Raw genomic sequence first — 22,123 nt, 5'->3', positions numbered from 1 at the left:
AAATTCCAATATTTCATGGCACCGAGCCCTGGCAGTACAAGTTATGTCAAACTGCGTTACTTCTACAGTGTAGATCAGTGGTTTCCAACTTTTGTTTTGACCAGGGCCCACTTGAACAGGGTCCGCTTGACCAGGTCCCACTTGAACAGGAACCACTTGACCAGGGACCACTTTGACCAGGGACCACTTTCCAACATTAGTACCAAAAGAGGTGGGGCTGGTTAGCTTTGCAGAAATGAGTGGAAATAAAATAAAATAAAATAAAGAGGAAGGAGGTTCGCAGACCAGAATTTCATTCTCGTGGCCCACTGCTGGGCCATGGTCCACAGGTTGGGAACCACTGGTGTAGATGCACCCCAAGTATGGGTTTAAAGCCTGTTCTCCCTAGACTGGGTTTAATTGCCACAATATACTGTCCATCACCTTCCTGTTCTCAATTCACATTTGATGTAATAATTTGCATTTGAGCTTTCCAAAGGGAGGCTCAATTCTGAACACTGTTATCTGTCATGGTACATTCACTGTCGGTGAGCCAGTACAGGATGGTCAAGTCAAATGAAGAGCCTCAGCATATGTGTGTGAAACAAAGCCTTGCCTTCAACTCTTCCAGAGAGCCAATATGACCTGATGCTGGGGAAGAGACTACCTTCGAAGAACTCCGAAGCAGCATCAGTCCATAAATTGGCTTACAGCTTACACCAAATAAATACATTAAAAGGACATCAATAACGTTGCTTAAGGTGGTGGTTGTTTTGCCTCCTCGCTATAGGGGACCCTCTCCTCGCTCTCCCGCCCTTCATGTTTGACTTGGCACCCAACCCCTGGATAATTTGTTTCCATTGCAATGAAGTCCTAATTAACTGGAATAAACTTTTTACACTAAGTGTGTTTGTTTAATAAACTGGCCCTTTCAGAGCCTTACCGAGAGCTGATTGATGAATTTGGGGGGAGTGGAATTACGCCTGTTAAAGCAGCAGTGTCTGCGGAGACTGGCCCTGAAAAAGCCCCTTCTGTGCTGGAGGAATCCAAAAGGACCGTCAGATGCCTGGCCGGGACGTGGGCTTCTGCTTGGCTCTGATGTACCAATATTGAGTGCTCCGTATTTCTCTCTCTCCCCCCCCCCCCCCCCCGCTTCCCTGCCTTTCACCTCTCCCTCGAGCCCTTCTTGTATTGAAAGATTTCAAGAGCCACATTAAAAGTTTGAAAAGGGAATTGCAAGAAGCATAGAACAGAATCACACACAAAAACTGCCAAGAAAAAGGGGGGAAAAAAACAGAAAGAAAAGAAGAATGAGAGAACAGGAAAAAAAGAAAAGTAGTTGACTTCCAAATGATCTCTCTTCATTCTGCTGCAAAGAAGAACATAAGCATAACTCTCCAGGTTTCTTAGAATTGACTCTTTTCTTGAGCAAAAAATCATTTTCAAATTAGTCTTCAAATCTTCAAAATTGGCAAACCCCTTTCTTCTTCGTGCAAACAGTCAATAAAAGGTTTACTGTCATTCAATGCCACCCACCCCCATGTTCCTTCTTTTAACAAGCAGATTACTTTATCCATCTCAGCCAAGTCCAATGTTTTTATCACCCAATCTTCTATTGCTGCTGCTGCTGAGTTCTTCTATTTCTGTGCATATAGTAATCTAGTTGCTGTGATCACATATTGCAACTGTTCCGTCTTCCAGGAGCATTGTTTACATTGCCGTTTAGCTGCATGGGTTAGCATTCTTTTGCATTTCCCCAGGGTTGCTACAATTTCAGCTGCACCCTGAAAGTTAACACCATCAGAGGCTGGAAAGCCAGCCTGCAGGCCTTTTTGCAGCTATTGGTTTAGAAAGTATCTCTTTGGGTTAGGAGTCCGCCTTTTTTCCTAGGGTTTGAGATCTCCATTTTGGAATCTCCCCTGCCTCCTTTGGTTTTAGAGAAAAGCCTCAGATGTGCTCTAAGGCCAGTCAGAGAGCTCTAAAAAAATCATTGTAAGTACAATTGAGTAAAGGAAAGAATTGAACCAAATTGAGTTATTAAGAAAGGCAATTGAGTCTTAGTTGAGTTATAGATAGCATTTTGAGATTTTGAGCTATTTAGTATAAAGTACTATTGAGATAGTTGTCTGTCAACTCAGACCCTGATATCATCATTCTCCCAGCAGACAAGGGGAATGCCACAGTAATCATGGATACAGAACAATACAAGGAGAAGATCAGAAAACTCCTGGATCCTACTATATACAGAAAACTTAAACAAGACCCAACTTCCAAAATAACCAGGAAAACCAACACTCTGATTAAGAACTCCTCAATCAACTTCGACATATGACAACAGCTATGTAAATCGGAAGCCCTTCCACCTAGGCTTTATGGACTCCCAAAAATCCATAAGGACTCCACCCCACTCAGACCCATTGTGAGTGCCATTGGATCCTCCACATACGACTTAGCAAAATTTCTTGCTGTACAGTTACAAAGCCATATTGGGCTCACAACACACTACATCAAGGACTCAGCCCACTTCATAGAAAAAAATCAGCAATCTCAAGCTAAATACTGACGACAAACTGATCAGCTTCGATGTGGTGTCTCTACTTACTATGGTCCCGGTATCAGACACCATTGCACTAATCAACCAGAGGTTCCCAGAAGACATCACAGTTCTGTCTCACCATTGCCTCACCACCAGCTACTTTCAGTGGGACAATGAGTTCTACGAACAGAAAGATGGAGTAGCTATGGGGAGCCCTCTCAGCCCGGTCATTCTACATGGAACACTTTGAAAAACAAGCCCTGGAAACAGCAACAAAAAAGCCTACTATATGGTTCAGATATGTGGATGATACTTTCATCATTTGGAGCCATGGAGAAGAAGAACTAAACAGGTTCCTGGACCATCTTAACAGCATCCACCCAAAAATCCAGTTCACCATGGAAAAAGAAAATGAAGGAAGACTGCCTTTTCTAGATGTCCTAGTCATCTGCAAACTAGATCAACAATTGGGTCACACCGTTTACACACAGACAGATATCTACATAAAAACTCCAACCATCACCCAAGTCAAAAAAGAAGCACAATTAAAGCCTTGGCAGACCGTGCAAAAAGAATCTGCGAACCCCACCTCCTCCAAGATGAGCTGAACCACCTCAACTGGGCTCTACAGGCCAATGGATACTCCGCCTCAGACATCAGAAGAGCTGCAAGACTGAGAACAAGCCACGCGAGTCAAGACGAAGATCCACCCCGAGGAAAAGTGTTCTTGCCATACATCAAGGGAACCACTGACCGCATAGGGAAGCTGATGAGGAAACACAACATACAAACTATCTACAGACCCACCAAGAAAATCCAACAAATGCTACGTTCAGCAAAGGACAAGAGGGATCCTCTCACTTCTGCAGGAGTCTACCATGTACCATGCAGCTGTGGACAAGTTTACATAGGGACCACCAAACGCAGCATTGCCCAAACACCAATCAAGGAACATGAAATGCCCAGAATTGGACACTTTGCATTTTGTGGAATACATATATGGATCTCAAACCTTCTTGTAGTCACAGAACAGTAGTGTTTGTACACTCATTTTGCATCTAGTCTCAAGAAAAGCCCACTTGCAGTCTCCACCCAGGTTCTGTTCCTTGCAATTCACAAGGCATCGCTGTCTCTGTTGGGCCCTGACTGTACCCTTGAGGATACTGCAGTGCTATGTATTTGAACATTTCTTAATGCTAAACAGAAAATAGAGAACTGAGCTAGACAGTTGTGAACATTACATTTCATGTTCATTGACCCGGCTAAATAGAGATTGTAAAATGGAAGAAAAAGATGGGGAGGCTGCAGGGAAGCAGGAGGCCTTGCTTAGGGCACAGCTTCTCAAACTGTGAATCCTGACCCCAAACCGTTGAGCAATGTTTACAGTGGACTCTTCAAAAGAAGATTCAACTGTACTTCACAAATAGGAAAATCAGCCTGTTTAGCAGGAGCCCCCGGTGGTGCAATGGGTTAAACCCTTGTGCCAGCAGGACTGCTGACCAATAGGTCAGTGGTTCAAATCCAGGGAGAGCAGGTGAGCTCCCTCTGTCAGCTCCAGCTCCCCATGTGAAGATGAGAGAAGCTTCCCACAGGATGGTAAAAGCATCAAATATCTGGGCATCCCCTGGGCAACACTTTTGCAGATGGCCAATTCTCTCACACCAGAAGCGACTTGCAGTTTCTCGACTCCCTCCTGACATGAAAAAACCCTATTTAGCAAAACTCTCAAATGCTGACTTGGTATCAGTAATTTTCTTTATTTATATACCTATTTGTATGAGCCAGGGTCATACAAAAGTTTCTCAGGCCAAAAGGCATCTCAAGTTGGAAAGTGTAAGAAGCCCTAATTTAGGGACGTCTTCAACACCTTTCATTAATTCCATATAAAGGGGGAATTAACGTCCTGTTCATTGCAATAATTAGCCTGATCTCTCTGTGAAAGACAAACACAATGCTGGCTGACTTTGACATAGTTACAGCTCAGTGTCCAGATTTTTTTGTAGGCATCACCACACAATGAGTGATAAGTGTGAGATTTTAGTTCTTGGGACTGTCCCGCTCACAAAAACATGGTGGACAGAGCTTTGGCTTTCAACAGATTCAGCTTGAGGATATAGAAATCCTGCTAAAAGATACCAAGGACCTTTTCTTTTTGGCCCGCTGAGCGTTTTGCAAGACATGCACTTCTATTTTGTCCCATTCATCGTCAGCCATTCATGAAACTGGCAGTGACCAATCATTAACCAGCACCACCAATGACCCCTGACTTGAAGAGGGGCGAAGAGCTGAATGGCTGCGGAGAATGACTTTTCTGTTGCCGTTCTTCTTCTCCAGGGTGGTCCCTTTCGGGCTGGCAGAGGGAGCCTGGCTGGAAAAGAAGGGAGCCTCATGTCGACCAGCCAAACACCCGCGTTCAATTCTCCCTCTCTATGCATACCTCCGTTTTCTGTGCAACAGGGTTTTCTCTCGTTGCTTCTTCTTCTTCTCGCAATGGGCGTCTTGACCTAGCAGATCTTCAATTGGATTGAAAACTAAAATTGCCAAACAAAAATTTTGTACAAAGTGGAGGGAAAGATCATTGTCTCTATAGCAACCAAAGCAGTCAAAAGTCTCCTGCTGCAATCTCAGCACATTAAAAGATGCAGAAAATTACACCAAAACAAAGGCATATACGGATTTGATTAAACTGTTTCCTCGATAGGGAGAAACCTCCGGGCTGAAATATATCTTACTGCTACAGTTAAGATGGCACAATGACAATGACATTGTTTAGATTCTCAGTTTGCTTCGGTCCAAACAGCTCGAGGTCTGATAAATTCCATCACTTGATGTTCCATGTTACATACGCATATCTCAGATATAGGCAGTATGGAAAAGAATAAAGCCATTGGAAATTCCCAAATGCAACTTTGTGCAGAGATTAAAGCAATCAGCCTAGTCTTTTCTAGTAATTTAGTTAGATGTCCAAGGTTTTGGAGCAAAATCTCCTATGCATGAGGCCTAAGACCCCAAAGACACAGAGTAAGCCCGTTTAAGCCCGTGATGGCGAACCTATGACATGCGTGTCAGTACTGACATGCGTAGCCATTTCTACTGACACGTGCCCACCAGATATTATTTATTTATTTTATTCCATTTTAAAAAATAAATAGGAAAGAAAGTAACTTATTCCATAGAGAGAAACCCAGGCTGCAGTAACCCTCCATTGAATCAATTCTGCGCATGCGTGGAAAGGGGCCTCTTCCCTCCTGCTCGCAAAATCAGGCCGAAGCCCTGCCCAATCTTCATTCAAGTAAAAGCTCTGGGCGGGAAAGGCCATGCCTGGAAAGAAGGCCCCGGCCATTTCAAACGTTCCTGGGGCCACCTCTTCAGCCACGTGCAGTTCCTTTCTTCCTGGTTATGTGAGGCTGCTCCCCTGGTTCTTGAGCCAGGGAGCTCCACACCCCCCCCCCCCCACTTTCCCCGCAGGCTGCACACACAGCACTGAAAATGGTGCAAAAAGGCAGCGTGTGAGGAGGTAGAACGAAGCCCCCCCCCCCCCCCCGGCAGCTGAGTCCTGACTGCTGTTTGATTGAAAGTAAACTATAAATCCCAGGAAATCCCAGATGTCTCCTCCTCCTCCTCCTCCTCTTCTTCTTAATCAGAGGCTGAATGACCATCTATCAGGAGTGCTTTGATTGTGTTTGTCCTTTATAGCAGAAAGGGCTGTAGTAGATGGCCCTTGGAGGTCCCTTCCTACCCTAGAATTCAATTGTTGTTGTTGTTGTTAAGCAGAGAGTGAATGTCCATCTCTCAGGAGTGCTTTTATTGTGGGGCAGGATTGGATGGACCTTAGAGGTGTTTTAATACCCTAGAATTCTATTACTATTATTATTGTTGTTGTTGTGATTGGACAGACCTTAGAGGTGTTTTACTACCCTAGAATTCTATTACTATTGTTGTTGTTGTTGTTGTTGTTGTTGTTGTTAAGCAGAGAGTGAATGTCCATCTGTCAGGAGTGCTTTGATTATGGGGCAGGATTGGATGGACCTTGGAGATCCCTTCCTACCCTAGGATTCTATTATTACTAATACAATTATTGCTGTTGTTATTGTTATTAAGCAGACTTTCTCATTATTTAATTTTCCATACCACCAAACTGTGCCACCTCACAGGCCAACCTGTGACCATCACTCATAAAAACACAAAAAACACAGCAGAAGAGACTTAAAAAGCCAAAAAAAAAAATCCATTACAACGCATGCACAAAACCACATATATACACATATACACAAATACATATATACACATATACACATATATACACACATATACAGACACAATACACATATACACAGACTGGGCCACAGCAATGCATGGCAGGGGCAGCTAGTTTAATATAAATATGTAACTTCTTAATATTTAGGAAACATTGCAAAATAATATTGGTTTATTTAGTTATTAAATAAATGAATATTATTTTGCAATGTTACCTAAATATTAAGGAGTTTCATATTTAAACTGAATGATAAATAATATTACTTTGCTATATTATTCAAATATTAAAAATGCATTAAATTAAATGTCAAATTAAAATTCAATTTACCATTTCATTTAATGCATTCTGAAATATTTGAGTAATATAGCAAAGTATTATTTATCATTTTATTTTATTTTATTTAAATATGTAACTCCTGAATATTTAGGAAACATTGCAGAAATATTGAATTATTATTAATATTTAGGTAACATTGCAAAATAATATTAGTTTATTTAATTATTAAGTAAGCGAATATTATTTTGCATTGTTTCTTAAATATTAAGGAGTTACATACTTAAATTAAATTAAATGATAAAAAATATTACTTTGCTATATTACTCAAATATTTCAGAATGCCTTAAATGAAATGGTAAATTGAATTTTAATTTGACATTTAATTTAATGCATTTTAATTTAATGCATTTTAAATATTTTTTAATATATGCCTTAAAAATTATATATATATATATATATATATATATATATATATGCCTTAAATGAAATGGTAAATTTAATATCAAAATATTATTTTGCAATGTTACTTTATTATTATTGCATTATTATTATCAGAAATACATTAAACAATTATCGCCCAATATCACTACTACAAACTGACTACAAGATATTTACATCAATATTAGCCTCAAGACTAACAGAATTCGCATCTTCAAGAATACAAGAGGATCAGGTGGGATTTCTTCCAGGACGGCAGCTGAGCGACAACATCAGAACTGTAATCAATGTGATCGACTATTACGAAAAGAATAATCAGAAAAAAGCGGCCTTGATATTTTTGGATGCCGAAAAGGCATTCGACAATGTCAACTGGAATTTCACAATAGATCTACTAAGAGAAATGGATATAGGTCATCAATACCTAAATGCAATCAGAGCTATTTATACCTACCAAATGGCAACAATAACAATTAATGGCCAGCAATCAGAACACATAGTAATCCAGAAAGGGACCAGGCAGGGGTGTCCACTTTCCCCAATACTCTTCATTCTAGCATTGGAAGTTCTTCTGCAGAAAATATCCACAAACAAGGAATTGAAAGGGCTTAAGGTCAAGAATCACATCTATAAAACTAGAGCTTTCGCGGATGACCTGGTTTGCTTTGTGGAAGACCCACTAGAGAACATAAACATGTGGCTATCAGAAATAGGAAATTTTGGAGAAGTCTCAGGATTTAGAATAAACAAAAACAAGACAAAAATAATCACCAAAAATATAAAGAATGAAGAGAAAATAAAACTACAGGAAACATCCGGAATCAAAATAGTAAAGGAAGTTAAATATCTAGGGATAACCATAGCAGCGAATAACGCACACTTGATCAAGAACAACTACGAAAAGAAATGGAAAGAAATAAAGAGGAAAATGAACTCATGGAACTGCTTAAATCTCTCTTTGTTAGGCAGGATTGCCTCTGTTAAAATGAACATCCTTTCGGACGTCTTATTCTTATTTCAGACGCTACCAATCCTAAAATCTAAAACATTAATTGGTAAATGGCAAAAAGAGATCTCTAAATTTATTTGGAGGGATAAAAAACAGAGAATAAATCATAAGAATCTGACCGATGACAAGAAAAGAGGGGGCTTAGCCCTTCCCGACATGCAACTCTACTACGAGGCAGCAGTCCTGCGATGGGCGAGAGATTGGATGACGCTGAGCAAAAGGAAAATACTGAGCTTAGAGGGATTTGATCTGTCACAAGGCTGGCACGGATACTTGTGGAGGGGGAAGGCGGAGAAAGAAAAACAGTTTAAGAATCACCCAACCAGAGCTGCCATCCTGCAAATATAGAACAGATACAAAGACAGGCTGTATAGCAAGACCCCTCTTTGGTTTGCACCTAACGAAGCACTCCACTTGAGAGAATTACCTAGAGATCGCTGGCTAACGTATGCCCAGTTATTAAAGATAAATGCACATGAGATCAAGCTGAAATCCCAGGAAGAACTCAAACAACTAGATCAATCTATTTCTTGGTTTCAATACCACCAAATATCAGAAAACTTCAAGATAGATGCGAAGAGAGGATTTCAAACCCAAGAAACATTCTGGGACAAGATAATGAAATCAGAAAAGAAAGCAATTAAAAAAGTATACCAACAATTGCTAATATGGTCCACGGAGACGGAACAGGTGAAAGGAGTCATGATACAATGGTCAAGAGATGTAGGAAGATCAATACATATGACAGAATGGGAGGAAGTGTGGTGCAATAAAATAAAATATACTTACGCAGCGGAGATGAAAGAGAATTGGTTTAAGTCTTTTTATAGATGGTACCTCACGCCCGAGAAAATATCTAAGTTTAGCAGAGGTAGAATTAGAGATGTCTGTTGGAGATGAGAAAAACAAAAAGGTAACTATATCCACATGTGGTGGAAATGTAAAAAGGTAAAGTCCTTCTGGCGTGAAGTCAAAAAAATAACTGAGATCATTTTAAAGGAAAAAATAGAACTTAAACAGGAGGTAATGTTGCTAGGAATAATTGACTCCATCAAGGACAAGAACTCAGAAAAACTTTTTTTTTACTTCACCACTGCGGCGAGAATAGTGGTAGCTAGAATATGGAAATCCAAGGAGACACCGACTGTAGAGCAATGGTTACTGAAAATATGGGACATCATGAATATGGACATCCTCACCCAAAAAATGTCACAGAGCATAGCAAAACCCCCTAGGACCAACTGGGAGGGCTTTTTAGGATATATAAAAGGGCTATATAACGAGGTACATATTAATACTATGCATTAAGGAAACTTGAAGGTATAGTAAAAGGAAACTGGCGACTACACTAATACCAATATAGGCAACAGAAAAGATTAAAGTATAGTTTATTCCCCGGTAACTGACCAGCAAAATCTGGAAGTATTTTAAAATTCACTGGGGGAATAATTGTTGGTGTTGGTAAGTGTTGTTATTGACATGTAGTCGTATTGTATTCAGTGGTATGTTTGTCTGTCTGTTTGTATGTTCGTTCGTATTGTCTTATTGCACTAATACACCTCTTTCCTATCAGCTCTCCTTAGAGCACTATATTCTAAATAAACATATTTTTAAAAAAAGAAAAAAAAGAAATACATTAAACAGCATATTAAATGCTAGAAATACATTTAAATTAAATTAAAAATAAATAATATTTTTGGGGTTTTTTAAACTATATTTTTATTAAACACTCCAAAAAGGATATTATTTACATAAAGAGAGGTAGAACAACATGATAAGAGAGAAAGTGGGAATTCCAATTTTATATTTTTTTGTTATTTAAACTAAATATTGCGAAATTATGGGTTTTTTTCTTGAAGTGATACACCACCTGAATTATGCTCGGGTTTTTTGGTGAATTTTGACACACCATGCTCAAAAGGTTGCCCATCACTGGTTTAAGCAATAATTAAACTAATAGATCTTTCTGGGCATCTATTTAGTAGATGCCCAAAAACATTTGGTAGGTATCTCAACTTTGCAAAATGGAGGTGCTTTTAAAACAAAAGAAAGAGGAAAGAAGCATGAAGATATATACAGACAGACAGACAGACAGACAGACAGACAGACAGATAGGACAATGGTCAGACATGAGAAAGACCTTGCAGAAAAGCAGTAAGTAGACATATGCGGTCAAAACTTGGGGAAATGGGGACAAGAAGTTATTGTGTTGCAACAAGTTGAGTTCGAAGGTTGGTCCGTTATCTGAAAAGTTGAAGACTGCAATACATAAAATCCTTGCATACATTAGTTGAAGACAGTTTCACAGGAAAAACTGCATATGTATCTCGAGAAGCATATACACCTAAAATGGAAGCTACTGATATGTATCTGTCTGATATTAATAGAAAAGACCCAATTCTGCCAGAAGCTGAGCAATTCTGCAGAAGCACGTCCGTGACTTCTAGTGATTTTAGTTTAGATATTGTCACACATCTTTGCAACCCTCCCATCAAGGAGACTGTACCTGACACCAGAAACGCTAGGGCTGAGTAATGCAGAACATATTAGTCAAGACAATGTACCTTAACCTCCTGAGTGAACCATACCGTTGAAGGATAGAGAATTCGGCAATTTTGCTGGCAGTTCACACTTCTTTCCCCCAATCTAGCAATTACCAAGTGCCCTGAAGCAAGCATATGAATAATGCTAAATTTGGAAACCATAGCATAAGCACAAAGCATTTCAGGATAAAGTGACAGGAACTAGTTAGCATGACCATGGGGCGTAAGGGGAACGGATACTTTGGTGGATCTGAACTGTTTGCCCTAGAACAGCTCTTCAGTGGAGCAGAGGAGCTGCAGTGACACAATAGGTTAAACCCTACACTGCTGACCTGAAGGTCGGTGGTTCGAATCTGCGAGATGGGGTGAGCTTCCATTTGTCAGCCCCAGCTTCCCATGCGGGGCCATGAGAGAAGCCTTCCACAGGTTGATAACACATCCGGACATCCCCTGGCCAATGTCCTTGAAGACGGCCAACTCTCTCACACCAGAAGGGACTTGCAGTTATCTCAAGTCACTTCTGGCACAATAAAAAAGTGGAACAGAATAAGGGCCTTATTACAATTAACACGGCAATATACCTGTGCTGCCAAACGACGATAGTACCAATTTCTCTCGTAAGTTTACATCTTCCATGAAGACCCAGAAAAGGAGAATTGAACAGGGAGAACAGACACAAATGTAACTCGATGTCAACTTCTTTCTATCCTCATGTGTATTTACACTTTCCCAAAATAAGCATCGTCACTTCAGTGTACAAATATCAAAGTTAATTTGGTGCATAGAAAACTCTGTTTCAAAATTATGGCAGATACATCACAGCTAGAGGGAAGGATTGTCCAGTCACTGGCCATTTCTGTCAGATAGAGAGGAATATCTTTGCCTAGTTCCTTTTGTCTGCGATGCCTGCGATGCAAAGGCAGTTGAGTGAATGAAGAGGGGAAAAGCCAAAGGTGCAGGTTTTCCAAGTAATGTGATGTAGGATCAACTGATGCTGGTTTTATACCAGGACTGCTTCACTGTGTACAATAATACAAGGAAAAGAGGGACCTAAGCAGATGTACAGTGATACCTTGAGTTAAGAGATTAATTCATTCCGTGACCAAGCTCTTAACTCAAAATGCTGTTATCTCAAAACAAATTTCCCCATTGAAATGCAATTAATCTGTTCCGGAGCCCCGAAAATCCCCCCCCCCATTTTTGTTATGTGTTTTTAAAGCAGAAAATGTATTTTATAAATAACAAATAATGTCTAAATGCACATTCAGATAGAGCAATAAAAAAGAAAGATCAACTTTAAAATGGTAGAAGAAGCACAAAGCTGTGGCAAGGAAGTGCAAAGTGAAGAAGAGGCAGAAACCTCCTTTTCTTCTTCCTCCTGTCCTCCTTCCAGTCTCTCCCCCCCTCCCCCGCCTCTCTCTTTCTCTCCTTGTCTCTCTTCATGAAGCCAAACAGATCCTCCTTTCCGTCTCTTTCCCTCCCTCCTTCCTTCCTTCCCACTCTTTCTCTCCTCTCTCTTCATGAAGCCAAACAGACCAGGAATAAAAACAACACAGAATCAGCTAACCCAAAGTTCGTCGAAGCGGACAAGAGCAAAGCGGACAGACCGCAATCTCCCAAAGCAGACAAGGATATGAGCCCTCAAGCCCTGCATTCTCTCTGACACTTGCTCATAATGCAAAACATTGTTCGTATGTCAAAGCAAAATCCAGACCGAGTGATGGCTCTTAATTCAAAATGCTCTTAAGCTGGGATGCTCTTAAGTGGAGGTTCTGCTGTATTAGCCTTTCACTCCTGAAAAGGAGTGGGCCAAACAGGGACACATTCCACCCAGACAAGACACCGGCACAACATCCAAAAGGTAAGACACCTTGGCCTCCAGACTGTTGTTCACCCTGAGAGCCCTTTGTTGCACATATCCCAGCTCATTGTACCCCTCGGTTGTGGTGCCCAGAACTGGACATATTAGGCAATGTTCAAAAGTAAGGGGAAACCCAGCATGATGTTAAAGGAACAAGGATGAAAAAGAACGCAGTGTAACTGTCCCATCCAGCATTACTCAGTACCTTTGAAAAGAGAAGGCCTATACTTGCCATGTGGATGCCATATATACAGGATGCCTCCAAAATGTATACATTCTTTGACAGTTAAGAGTAGCTATGGCAATTATTCGAAGGCTTAGTAAACATCTTCATATTGAAGAATAGGTATTATATTAACATAATTTACAATTTTATGTAAGGTGTTTATTGTTAACCAACCATTCTCACATTGTCAAAGCACAGAGCAGCAAAGCTCAATTAAAAACTTCCTTACAATTTCACTACATTTCTCTTCTACTAGAATCTATAATCGGTTAAAGGTGAATATATACTTTTTTGCAAAATGAATTGAGAAAAGGCCCAAAGTATAAGCTCTTAATAAGAGTGCATACACTTTGGATCCTCAAAATCGGATCAGGACACCTGTAGGAATACCAGGATGATTGTTTATAAAGCTATTGTCCTCCCAACCCTGCTATACACCTGTGAAACATGGACTGTCTACAGACATCACATTCAATGGAGCCCCCAGTGGAGCAGTGGGTTAAAACCCTGTGCCAGCAGGACTGAAGACTGACAGGTCGCAGGTTCGAATCTGGGGAGAGGCGGATGAGCTCCCTCTATCAGCTCCTCATGCAGGGACATGAGAGAAGCCTCTCAAGGATGATAAAAAACATCAAATCATCCGGGTGTCCCCTGGGCAACGTCCTTGCAGATGGCCAATTCTCTCACACCAGAAGCGACTTGCAGTTTCTCAAGTCACTCCTGACACGACAAAAAAAAAATCACATTCAACTCCTGGAAGGATTCCATTAACGTTGCCTCTGAAAAATCCTGCAAATCTCTTGGGAAGACAGGTGAACAAATGTCAGCGTGCTGGAAGAAGCAAAGACCACCAGCATTGAAGTGATGCTCCTACGCCATCAACTCCACTGGACTGGCCACATTGTCTGAATGCCTGATCACCATCTCCCAAAGCAGTTACTATACTCCCAACTCAAGAACGGGAAACATAACGTTGGTGAACAGGAAAAGATATTTAAAGATGGGCTTAAAGCGAACCTTAAAAACTGTGGCATAGACACTGAGAATTGGAAAACCCTGGCCCTTGAGCTCTCTAACTGGAGGTTGGCTGTGACCAACAGCGCTGTGAAATTCAAAGAGACACGAATGGAGGGCAAAAGGGAGAAACGTGCAAAGAGGAAGGCGCGTCAGACCAACCCTGACCGGGGCCATCTTCCACCTGGAAGCCGATGTCCTCACTGTGGGAGAACATGCAGATCAAGAATAGGGCTCCACAGCCACCTACAGACTCACCGCCAAGTCACTACACTTGGAGGACCCTCATCCTCAGTCTACGAGGTATACATTTTGGAGGGACAGCTGTACAGGTCAGTCACCATTGGTCTTTCACCATAAAACTTTTGGGGTCAAACTTGGTTTGTTTTTTGTTTAATATCTAAGGTAGCACAAAGAGAATAATGGCATGCAGTGAAGCAACAGGGGACGCTGATCATCCAAGACTATAAAGTACTTGCATATTGACTTTTCTCAAAGAATGTCTCTGAAATTAAACTTAAGACTTACTTTGCAGGGTAGAACTCCTTCTTGTCTGACGATCCAAGACTCTGTAAAACAAAAAAAAACCAAAAAAAATGCCATTAACCTTCCCTTTCCCCTTAGGTACAAGCAACACAAAGCAACAATAGCACCACAATGCAGCACATAGTACACATGGCTGGGTCTGAAGACCTTAAGGTTTTCAACTTTGCAAAGTCCTATTGAGAATCTAAAGCTTGTCAGTGACTAAAAGGAGCAACATATGTCCAAAAGAGTGACTTTTCCACACAAACCAGGAGACGGTCCAAATAAAGGCGAAGCATATAGACATTATTTCTAGTGAAAAGGAATTTTGGGGAAAGGAAGCTAGGAAATACTCCAGTTCAAGACACCATAGAACTATGGGCAGTAGAAACAATGCATTGTCTAAATCTTCATTGCCAGGTAATGCCATTTGAACCGTATTATCCTATTTACTTGAATTGAATGTTCACCTTTTTTGGCTAACTGGTGGCCTTCCATGCAGTCATGCCAGCCACATGGAGTCATATACGGACAACGCTGGCTTTTCAGCTTAGAAATTGAAATGAGCACCACTTCCCAGAGTTGGATTTGACTAGACTTAATATCAAGCAGAAAACTTTATCTTATCTTGCCAAAATAAGTTGTGTATTAGTACTATTTTTTCATGTTAGGAGCGACTTGAGAAACCGCAAGTTGCTTCTGATATGAGAAAATTGGCTGTCTGCAAGGACGTTACCCTGGGGATGCCCGGATGTTTGATGTCTTACCATCCTTGTGGGAGGCTTCTCTCATGTCCCCACATGGGGAGGCGGAGCTGACAGAGGGAGCTCAACCTGCTCTCCCTGGATTTGAACCATTGACCTATTGGTCAGCAGTCCTGCCAGCACTAGGGTTTAACCCTCTGTGCCACGGGGGCCCCATCTTAGTACTGAGCCAAAGCAAAAGGGGAATGTCATAACCTGTGATTACGGTTGTTAGCAATTAATAGAATTGCAATATGACACACATATCCATGTTTAATACTTTGAATCACTGATCTTGATCTTAATATATATTTTAAACCCTCTGATTTTAAAGTTTTGAGGCTTTCATTCATTCATATCCATGTAGAGTCCCTGGAGCTCCTATCTGAAGGACCTCACCTGTAATTTAATGACCAGGGTTCTATGTTTTGCAATCCTGGGATTTGTAGTTTGGTGAGCCACAAGTATTCTTTGGCAGAGAAAGCTCAAAATCTTGTAAAACTACATTATTTCAGGGCAGTTAAAATGAATTCACTGGCCAGCAGAGATGCGCCCTACGGTTTCTTTTCCATCACTGGAAGATTTGATATTCTAACACTTTTGTTTTTAAATAAAGAATCCTAAGCTGGCAGCCGGTGGTGCAAAGGGTTAAACCCCTGTGCCAGCAGGACGGAAGACCGACAGGTCAAACATCCGTGCATCCCCTGGGCAACGTCCTTGCAGACGGCCAATTCTCTCACACTAGAAGCGACTTGCAGTTTCTCAAGTCTCTCCTGACACGAAAAAAAAATCCACATCTTTTTGGCCAAATTATAGAATGCACTTTTCCCCAATGTGCATTACATTCGGCAGCAAATACTTCTTTTGGTTTCAGGGTTTTGAAAATTAAAGTGCGCATTGGATACAGTGGCACATGAGATCCAAGTACATACGGTATATGATCAGTGTAGACCCATAGAATGCAGCCTGAACTGCATTATATGAGTCTACACTGACCAGATAATGTTGTTCAAACTATCGTTATTTTGCAGTGCAGATCCAGCCTGAGCCAACCCTATTTAACAGTCCAATTTAGTTCAAGACAGGTGTATACATTGATCCTCTGCTGTTCAGAGGTGACACTGCCCATGTCTAGATTTAATGCTGAAGCAAAAGGCCAAACCATGGGAAGAACATTGCTTTTTGGACAAGTGTCTGGTCTCAGTTAATTCTGAGGCTCTATCTTGTCTCCCATGCTCTTTAACATCTACATGAAACCGCTGGGAGAGGTCATCCAGAGTTTTGGAGTTAGGTGCCACTTCTATGCAGATGACTCACAACTCTATCACTCATTTCCACCCAACTCCAAGGAGGCCTCTCGGGTGCTGGACGAGTGCCCTGCCGCTGTGTCTATCTGGATGAGGAGGAAGAAGCTGAAGATCAATCCCGACAAGACAGAGGTCCTCCAGGTCGATCACAAACCTGATTGGGGTATAGGGTGGCAACCTGTGCTGGACGGGGTTACACTCCCCCTGAAGCCACAGGTCCGCAGTTTGGGAGTCCTCTTGGATTCATCGCTTACACTTGAGGCTCAGGCGTCGGCGGTGTCCGGGAGGGCTTTTGCACAATTGAGACTCGTGCGCCAACTGCGACCGTACCTCACAAAGGCTGATCTGGCCGGGGTGGTCCATGCCTTGGTCACCTCTGGATTGGACTACTGTAATGCGCTCTACGTGGGGCTGCCCTTGAAAACGGCTCGGAAATTTCAGCTGGTCCAACGGGCAGCGGCCAGGATGTTGACTGGTGCTCCTTACAGAGAGAGGTCAACCCTCCTGTTCAAGGAGATCCACTGGCTGCCGCTTATTTTCCGAGCCCAATTTAAGGTGCAGGTGCTTACCTACAAAGCCCTAAACGGTTTGGGACCATCCTACCTGTGTGACCGCATCTCGGTGTATGAACCCACACGCTCACTTCGTTCATCCGGAGAGGCCCTGCTCGCGATTCTGCCTGCGTCGCAGGCGCGTTTGGTGGGGACCCGAGACAGGGCCTTTTCTGTGGTGGCCCCCCGACTCTGGATTACCCTCCCCAAAGATCTGAGACAGGCCCCTACGTTGGCAGTCTTTAGAAAGAACTTGAAGACCTGGCTGTTCCGATGTGTCTTTCCAGAATAGGAATCCTCCAATAACAAGTCCCAGAAGCACTTTACTAGAAATTAAGATTGCTGGCACACTGCACTTACCTCATAATCCTTACGTATCACCTGTCACATCAGCACTTTTAATCTGTACCCATTACTCAGGCCCGGCCCAGTTTTATTGTGTCCTGTTGTATTGTTTATTGCTTGTTGTTTAATATTGCTTTAACTGTTTTTAATTTGCTTTAGGTTGTGTATTGTTATGTTGTGTTTTGAGGCCTAGGCCTTTGTAAGCCGCATCGAGTCCTTCGGGAGATGCTAGCGGGGTACAAATAAAGTTAATAATAATAATAATAATAATAATAATAATATTCATGAATTATTTGTGACATATACTAGAAACCCAGTCTCACATTGGTAATATCAAAATAGCCAAGGTTTGGGACTGGAAGGCCAGCTTGTATCACTACTATTGACTCGGTTGCATTTGGTAAAGAGGACACTAATGGTCAAGCAAGGCTCTGCCTTTCATAAATGACACACCAGACATTTCTGAGAGAGCTGCAAAAGCAGGCCGAGCAGAAAAACCGGGAAATTAGAACTATAAAAGCAAACACGGCTGCTAGAACCAGCCTTTACCAAATCATGAGCTAATCAATACACATTCTTCAAGTCATGAAAAAACAGAGACCAGCAGCCCGTGACTGTGATCAATTAATTATAAATACCACTGCAATCAGATCAGCCATCAGCCTGTGAGATTGAGGCTTGATGTACACCGCCATATAATCCAGTTTCTGAATCCACATTGTCTGCTTTGAACTGAATGATATGAGTCTACACTGTCATATAATCGTGTTCAAAGCAGATAATCTAGATTCAGAAACTGGATTATACGGCAGTGTAGATAGGGCTTGAGATATATTCTTATGCGCAAATCTAGCCAAAGTGCAGTTTGTTCATCTTTTCTTTCTTTTTGGCTGTTTCTGTATCTCTTACAAGGGGTTGGTTTGACCGGTGGTTTGCTAGTAAAACTGAATGACTGTGTTGCAAAATGATGCTTGTCTACAAAGCATGTCACCAAGATGAAATGGTTGGAAAGCTCTGAGACAGGGCATCATTTCCATATACATCTTACCAGTACCTCCCAAAGGAAAGGCTGAAACAGCTAGTGGGAGGTAAAACTTACTTTTCTGATAAACTTTCTAGGAGATCTCCTTGCTCTCTTCTATGGGATATATTCTATTCTGAAGCTGAGAATGAAACCTAGGACTTCATCACATGAAGTAAAATTAGCGTTTTTACACATTTAAGAAATGGCTACCGACAGAGCCCATCACACGACTCAAACTCGTACCGTGGGTTCCAGGTATTTCGTTGTTTCTACAGTGCGGTTTTTCCCTAACAATTCCTAAGTTGATCGGCAATCAACCTCATTTTAAATTCCCCACGTAGAGGTGGCTAAAAATGTCAAATTTAATATGTGATGGGAATTCCCCACTGCACGCTTGTAAAGATAACGATGACATCGTTCTGGAAGAAGGAGCCAAGATGAGCAGGATGGATTACTTTCTTCCACCATAATCTTTTTGGGACTAAATAATGGTAATTTATATCTTTTTGCTATCAATGTAAATTCAATAGAGTTAACTTTTGAATTGAGAGGTATCGGGACTTACAAAGAGAAACTGTAATATGGAATAATATAGAATAGAAGAAATCTCATTTAATGATCTTGCGTTAAAAGTACTTTGGCGAGAACAAACACAGCGGATTTTTTCAAGTTAAAAAAAATGGGGGAGGAGACAGTGGGAGGAGAAATACGTCTCCCATGGAATGGGAAGGCAAATGGATGATAATTGGTAAAGAAAGCAGAACGAAGGAAAAGGTATGATGGGGACAGGAAAATAATTTGTTTAATTTCCAAACAGGGCATTGAGAAGCTTAAGGGAAAAACAATAATCTCCAATTACTTATCACATGGAATGAAGTCGCTAAGAAGAGTTTCTGAAGAAACAGATACCCAGCCTCTGTCCCAGCTGTTCTTGGGAAAACTACCTTGTGTTATTAGATACAGCAAATGCAATGGGAAAAGTCAAGACACAAATCTATGCCAGGACCAAACCCAATCACTAGCAAAATCAATGCACATTCTTCAAGCCACAAAACTCCTTCCAGACCCTTATTGGCTGTGTCCCCATGACACATCCTGCAGAGTGGGAGAAGCCAAAGAAGAGATGTGCAGCAGACTAACCGTCCCTTAGCTAAAATTACTCAATTCACTGTGCAACTAACCTGTCGCTCTCTTCCACTCGTGTCTCATCTCACCATGCTCCTCCTTCTGAATCTTCTCCCCCTTCCAGGAGAAGTTGGGAGTTGCTGCCTACTAGCCGCATGCTTGCACTCCGGAGCTGGTGTTGTACTTTTAAACAGTGGTTGCCAGGCAATGGCCACAAACTGACTCCAAGGCAGTGGGAAGCGGTGAGGCTGAATACTAATCAATAGAGCAGGAATGTCTCCATCCTTGGCATCCGCACAAAGAGAGAGAGACAGACAGAGAGAGAGAGAGACCCCCTTAAGCCAGGGCCAAGTGGAATTGTGGGCAAAGGAGGCTGAAGAGTGAAAGCCCAGGCTCCTGAGATTGAGGAAGCTTAAAGAGTTACTATACTGTGGAGCTGTGGGAAGGGTTTCAAAATGCTTGTTTGCACAGCTGTGATTGACAGCCGCTGCAAACATGGCCAACCTCACATGAGGATTCGGCCATCTCATTATGTGCAAATTAAACAATGGGAGAGGGAGGACCAAAGCTTGGTGGCAAAATAAGCCACCGGTGAATTGGCATGAACTTCTTGGTATGCCATTTTTCCTGGAAGGCAGACTGGGGTTTGACTGGATGGTTCTTCTGGTCTCTTCCATATCTAGGATTCTATGGATCCAACCGCAAGCAGCAGGGCCAAACCAGAAGGCCATGTGACAGCTTATCGGTCAGTTGTCCTGGGAGTTTGCTGGACCAACAGGCTGCAGTTACCCATTTCACCCTTTTCCCCTCCATAATGACTCTGGTGGAATGGGACCAGGAGAGAAATGGTCCTTTTGGGGCACAGGATTTGGCCTTCCTGAAATGCACCTCTTCATTGTGAGCTAAAGAAGAGACTTCAATACTGTCTGACACTGTATTCTACAGTTAGATTGTACTCATGACACAACTTGTCAAGGACCATACTTAAGCCCACTGTGATATTTTTTTTTACTAAGTTTGCAATAGGTCCCCTAACACTGAGCTCTTTGGGCTTACCCTATTTATTTTTGATATCTTTACACTCATTCCAGGGCTGCATGTGGTTTAGAGGCTCTAGACTTACCTAGCAGTGTCATACAAAACGAGTGTTTCTGAACTGAAAAGGTGTTGAGGAAACTGCCACAAGAACATGGCTATTTGGGTCTCTTTGGTTCCTATCCATCCCAGGAAAACAGAAAAATGGCTAGTTCGTGCCAGCAGCAGAAACACTTCCATCCCTGATGCTGTGGCCCAGAGGGGAGATGTGTGGGCCAAGGGGCTTTGTCTGCCTCTGCTTTATAGGCTGGATCTTCTATGATGACGATGGCTCTTTACAGAACATTCGTGGAGTTTGTTTCCAAAGAGTGACAAATACAAAAAAAAAAAAAGCATAAAAAGTGAGTTATAATAGGTGGCAGCACATTGTTTGGCTAGGAGTCGAATCAAAACTATCAAAACATATCAAATCACTTTGAGACATGGCTTGGAAAACTGCATTTTGTGACCAAAAATGCATATTCGCAGCACTTTTTCTTCAATCTTGTAAAATTTGTTCGGATTAATTAGGCATCGTTTGGCAACAAGCTCCACATGTATGCAGAGAACTGAAGTGTAGTAAGCTAAATATGAGCACTGCAGTTTCCCAGATGGCTGTTTTCTGGATTCATGCTTTGGATTTACATGCATAGCAACCGTGCACCAATTGTTCTCAGTATCTTTTCCATCTTCACACCTTCGTCTATACTTTCCTCACAAATTTTATTTTAGATCTATTAATGAGGCTTTTAAAAGGAGGCATCTGCTTGATTCTGTTATGATTAACACTAATCTGTTTTAGTGTATCTGTGCTACTGTACCAATCAAGTATATTAATCTATATATCTTTATTATGTTCTACGGCCAACATAATAAAAGAAAAAGGATACAGTAAGAGTAAAATGGTGGGCAAAACAAGAAATACAACATATTACATTTCCAAGTGTAGAGAGATTCAAAGGTCATGAATGGAGGGTGCAAATATACATTTTAATGCAGTCTGTTCGTTAATATAGAATTGGTCATTTGTCCAGGATCATGTTGATTCATGTTCCATGAATTCCCAAATCAATATAATCTTGTTCTTTCAAGATGCTTGTTACTGTCACTGCCTTCTGTCACGTGACAGGAAAATGGAAATGACTTGTCAATAACTCAGCTATGCAATATTTCAGAAACACATTTTGAAGCTACCAAGTACATTAAATGAGTGGATAATGGCAAGAAGAATAACTATCTGTTGTAAATTAACGTGGATGTTTTGTTTAGACTTTATGTTAAGACATAAT

At 41.5% G+C, this 22,123-nt stretch overlaps 1 protein-coding gene across 4 annotated transcripts in view; it reads right to left on the bottom strand.

Moving 5' to 3' along the window:
• Positions 1-22,123, bottom strand: part of LOC132781758 (ankyrin repeat and fibronectin type-III domain-containing protein 1-like) — a 343,353-nt gene that overhangs the window by 123,620 nt on the left and 197,610 nt on the right. For all 4 annotated transcript variants that reach the window (XM_060786193.2, XM_060786191.2, XM_060786190.2 and 1 more), the window contains one exon: positions 14,669-14,709. In XM_060786193.2, the coding sequence (XP_060642176.2) occupies positions 14,669-14,709 (41 nt within the window). The remainder of the gene's footprint in view (positions 1-14,668; positions 14,710-22,123) is intronic.

The sequence above is a fragment of the Anolis sagrei genome, chromosome X (genome assembly GCF_037176765.1).
Source record: "Anolis sagrei isolate rAnoSag1 chromosome X, rAnoSag1.mat, whole genome shotgun sequence".
NCBI lineage: Eukaryota > Metazoa > Chordata > Lepidosauria > Squamata > Dactyloidae > Anolis > Anolis sagrei.
This window is presented reverse-complemented; position numbering and strand designations above follow the sequence as displayed.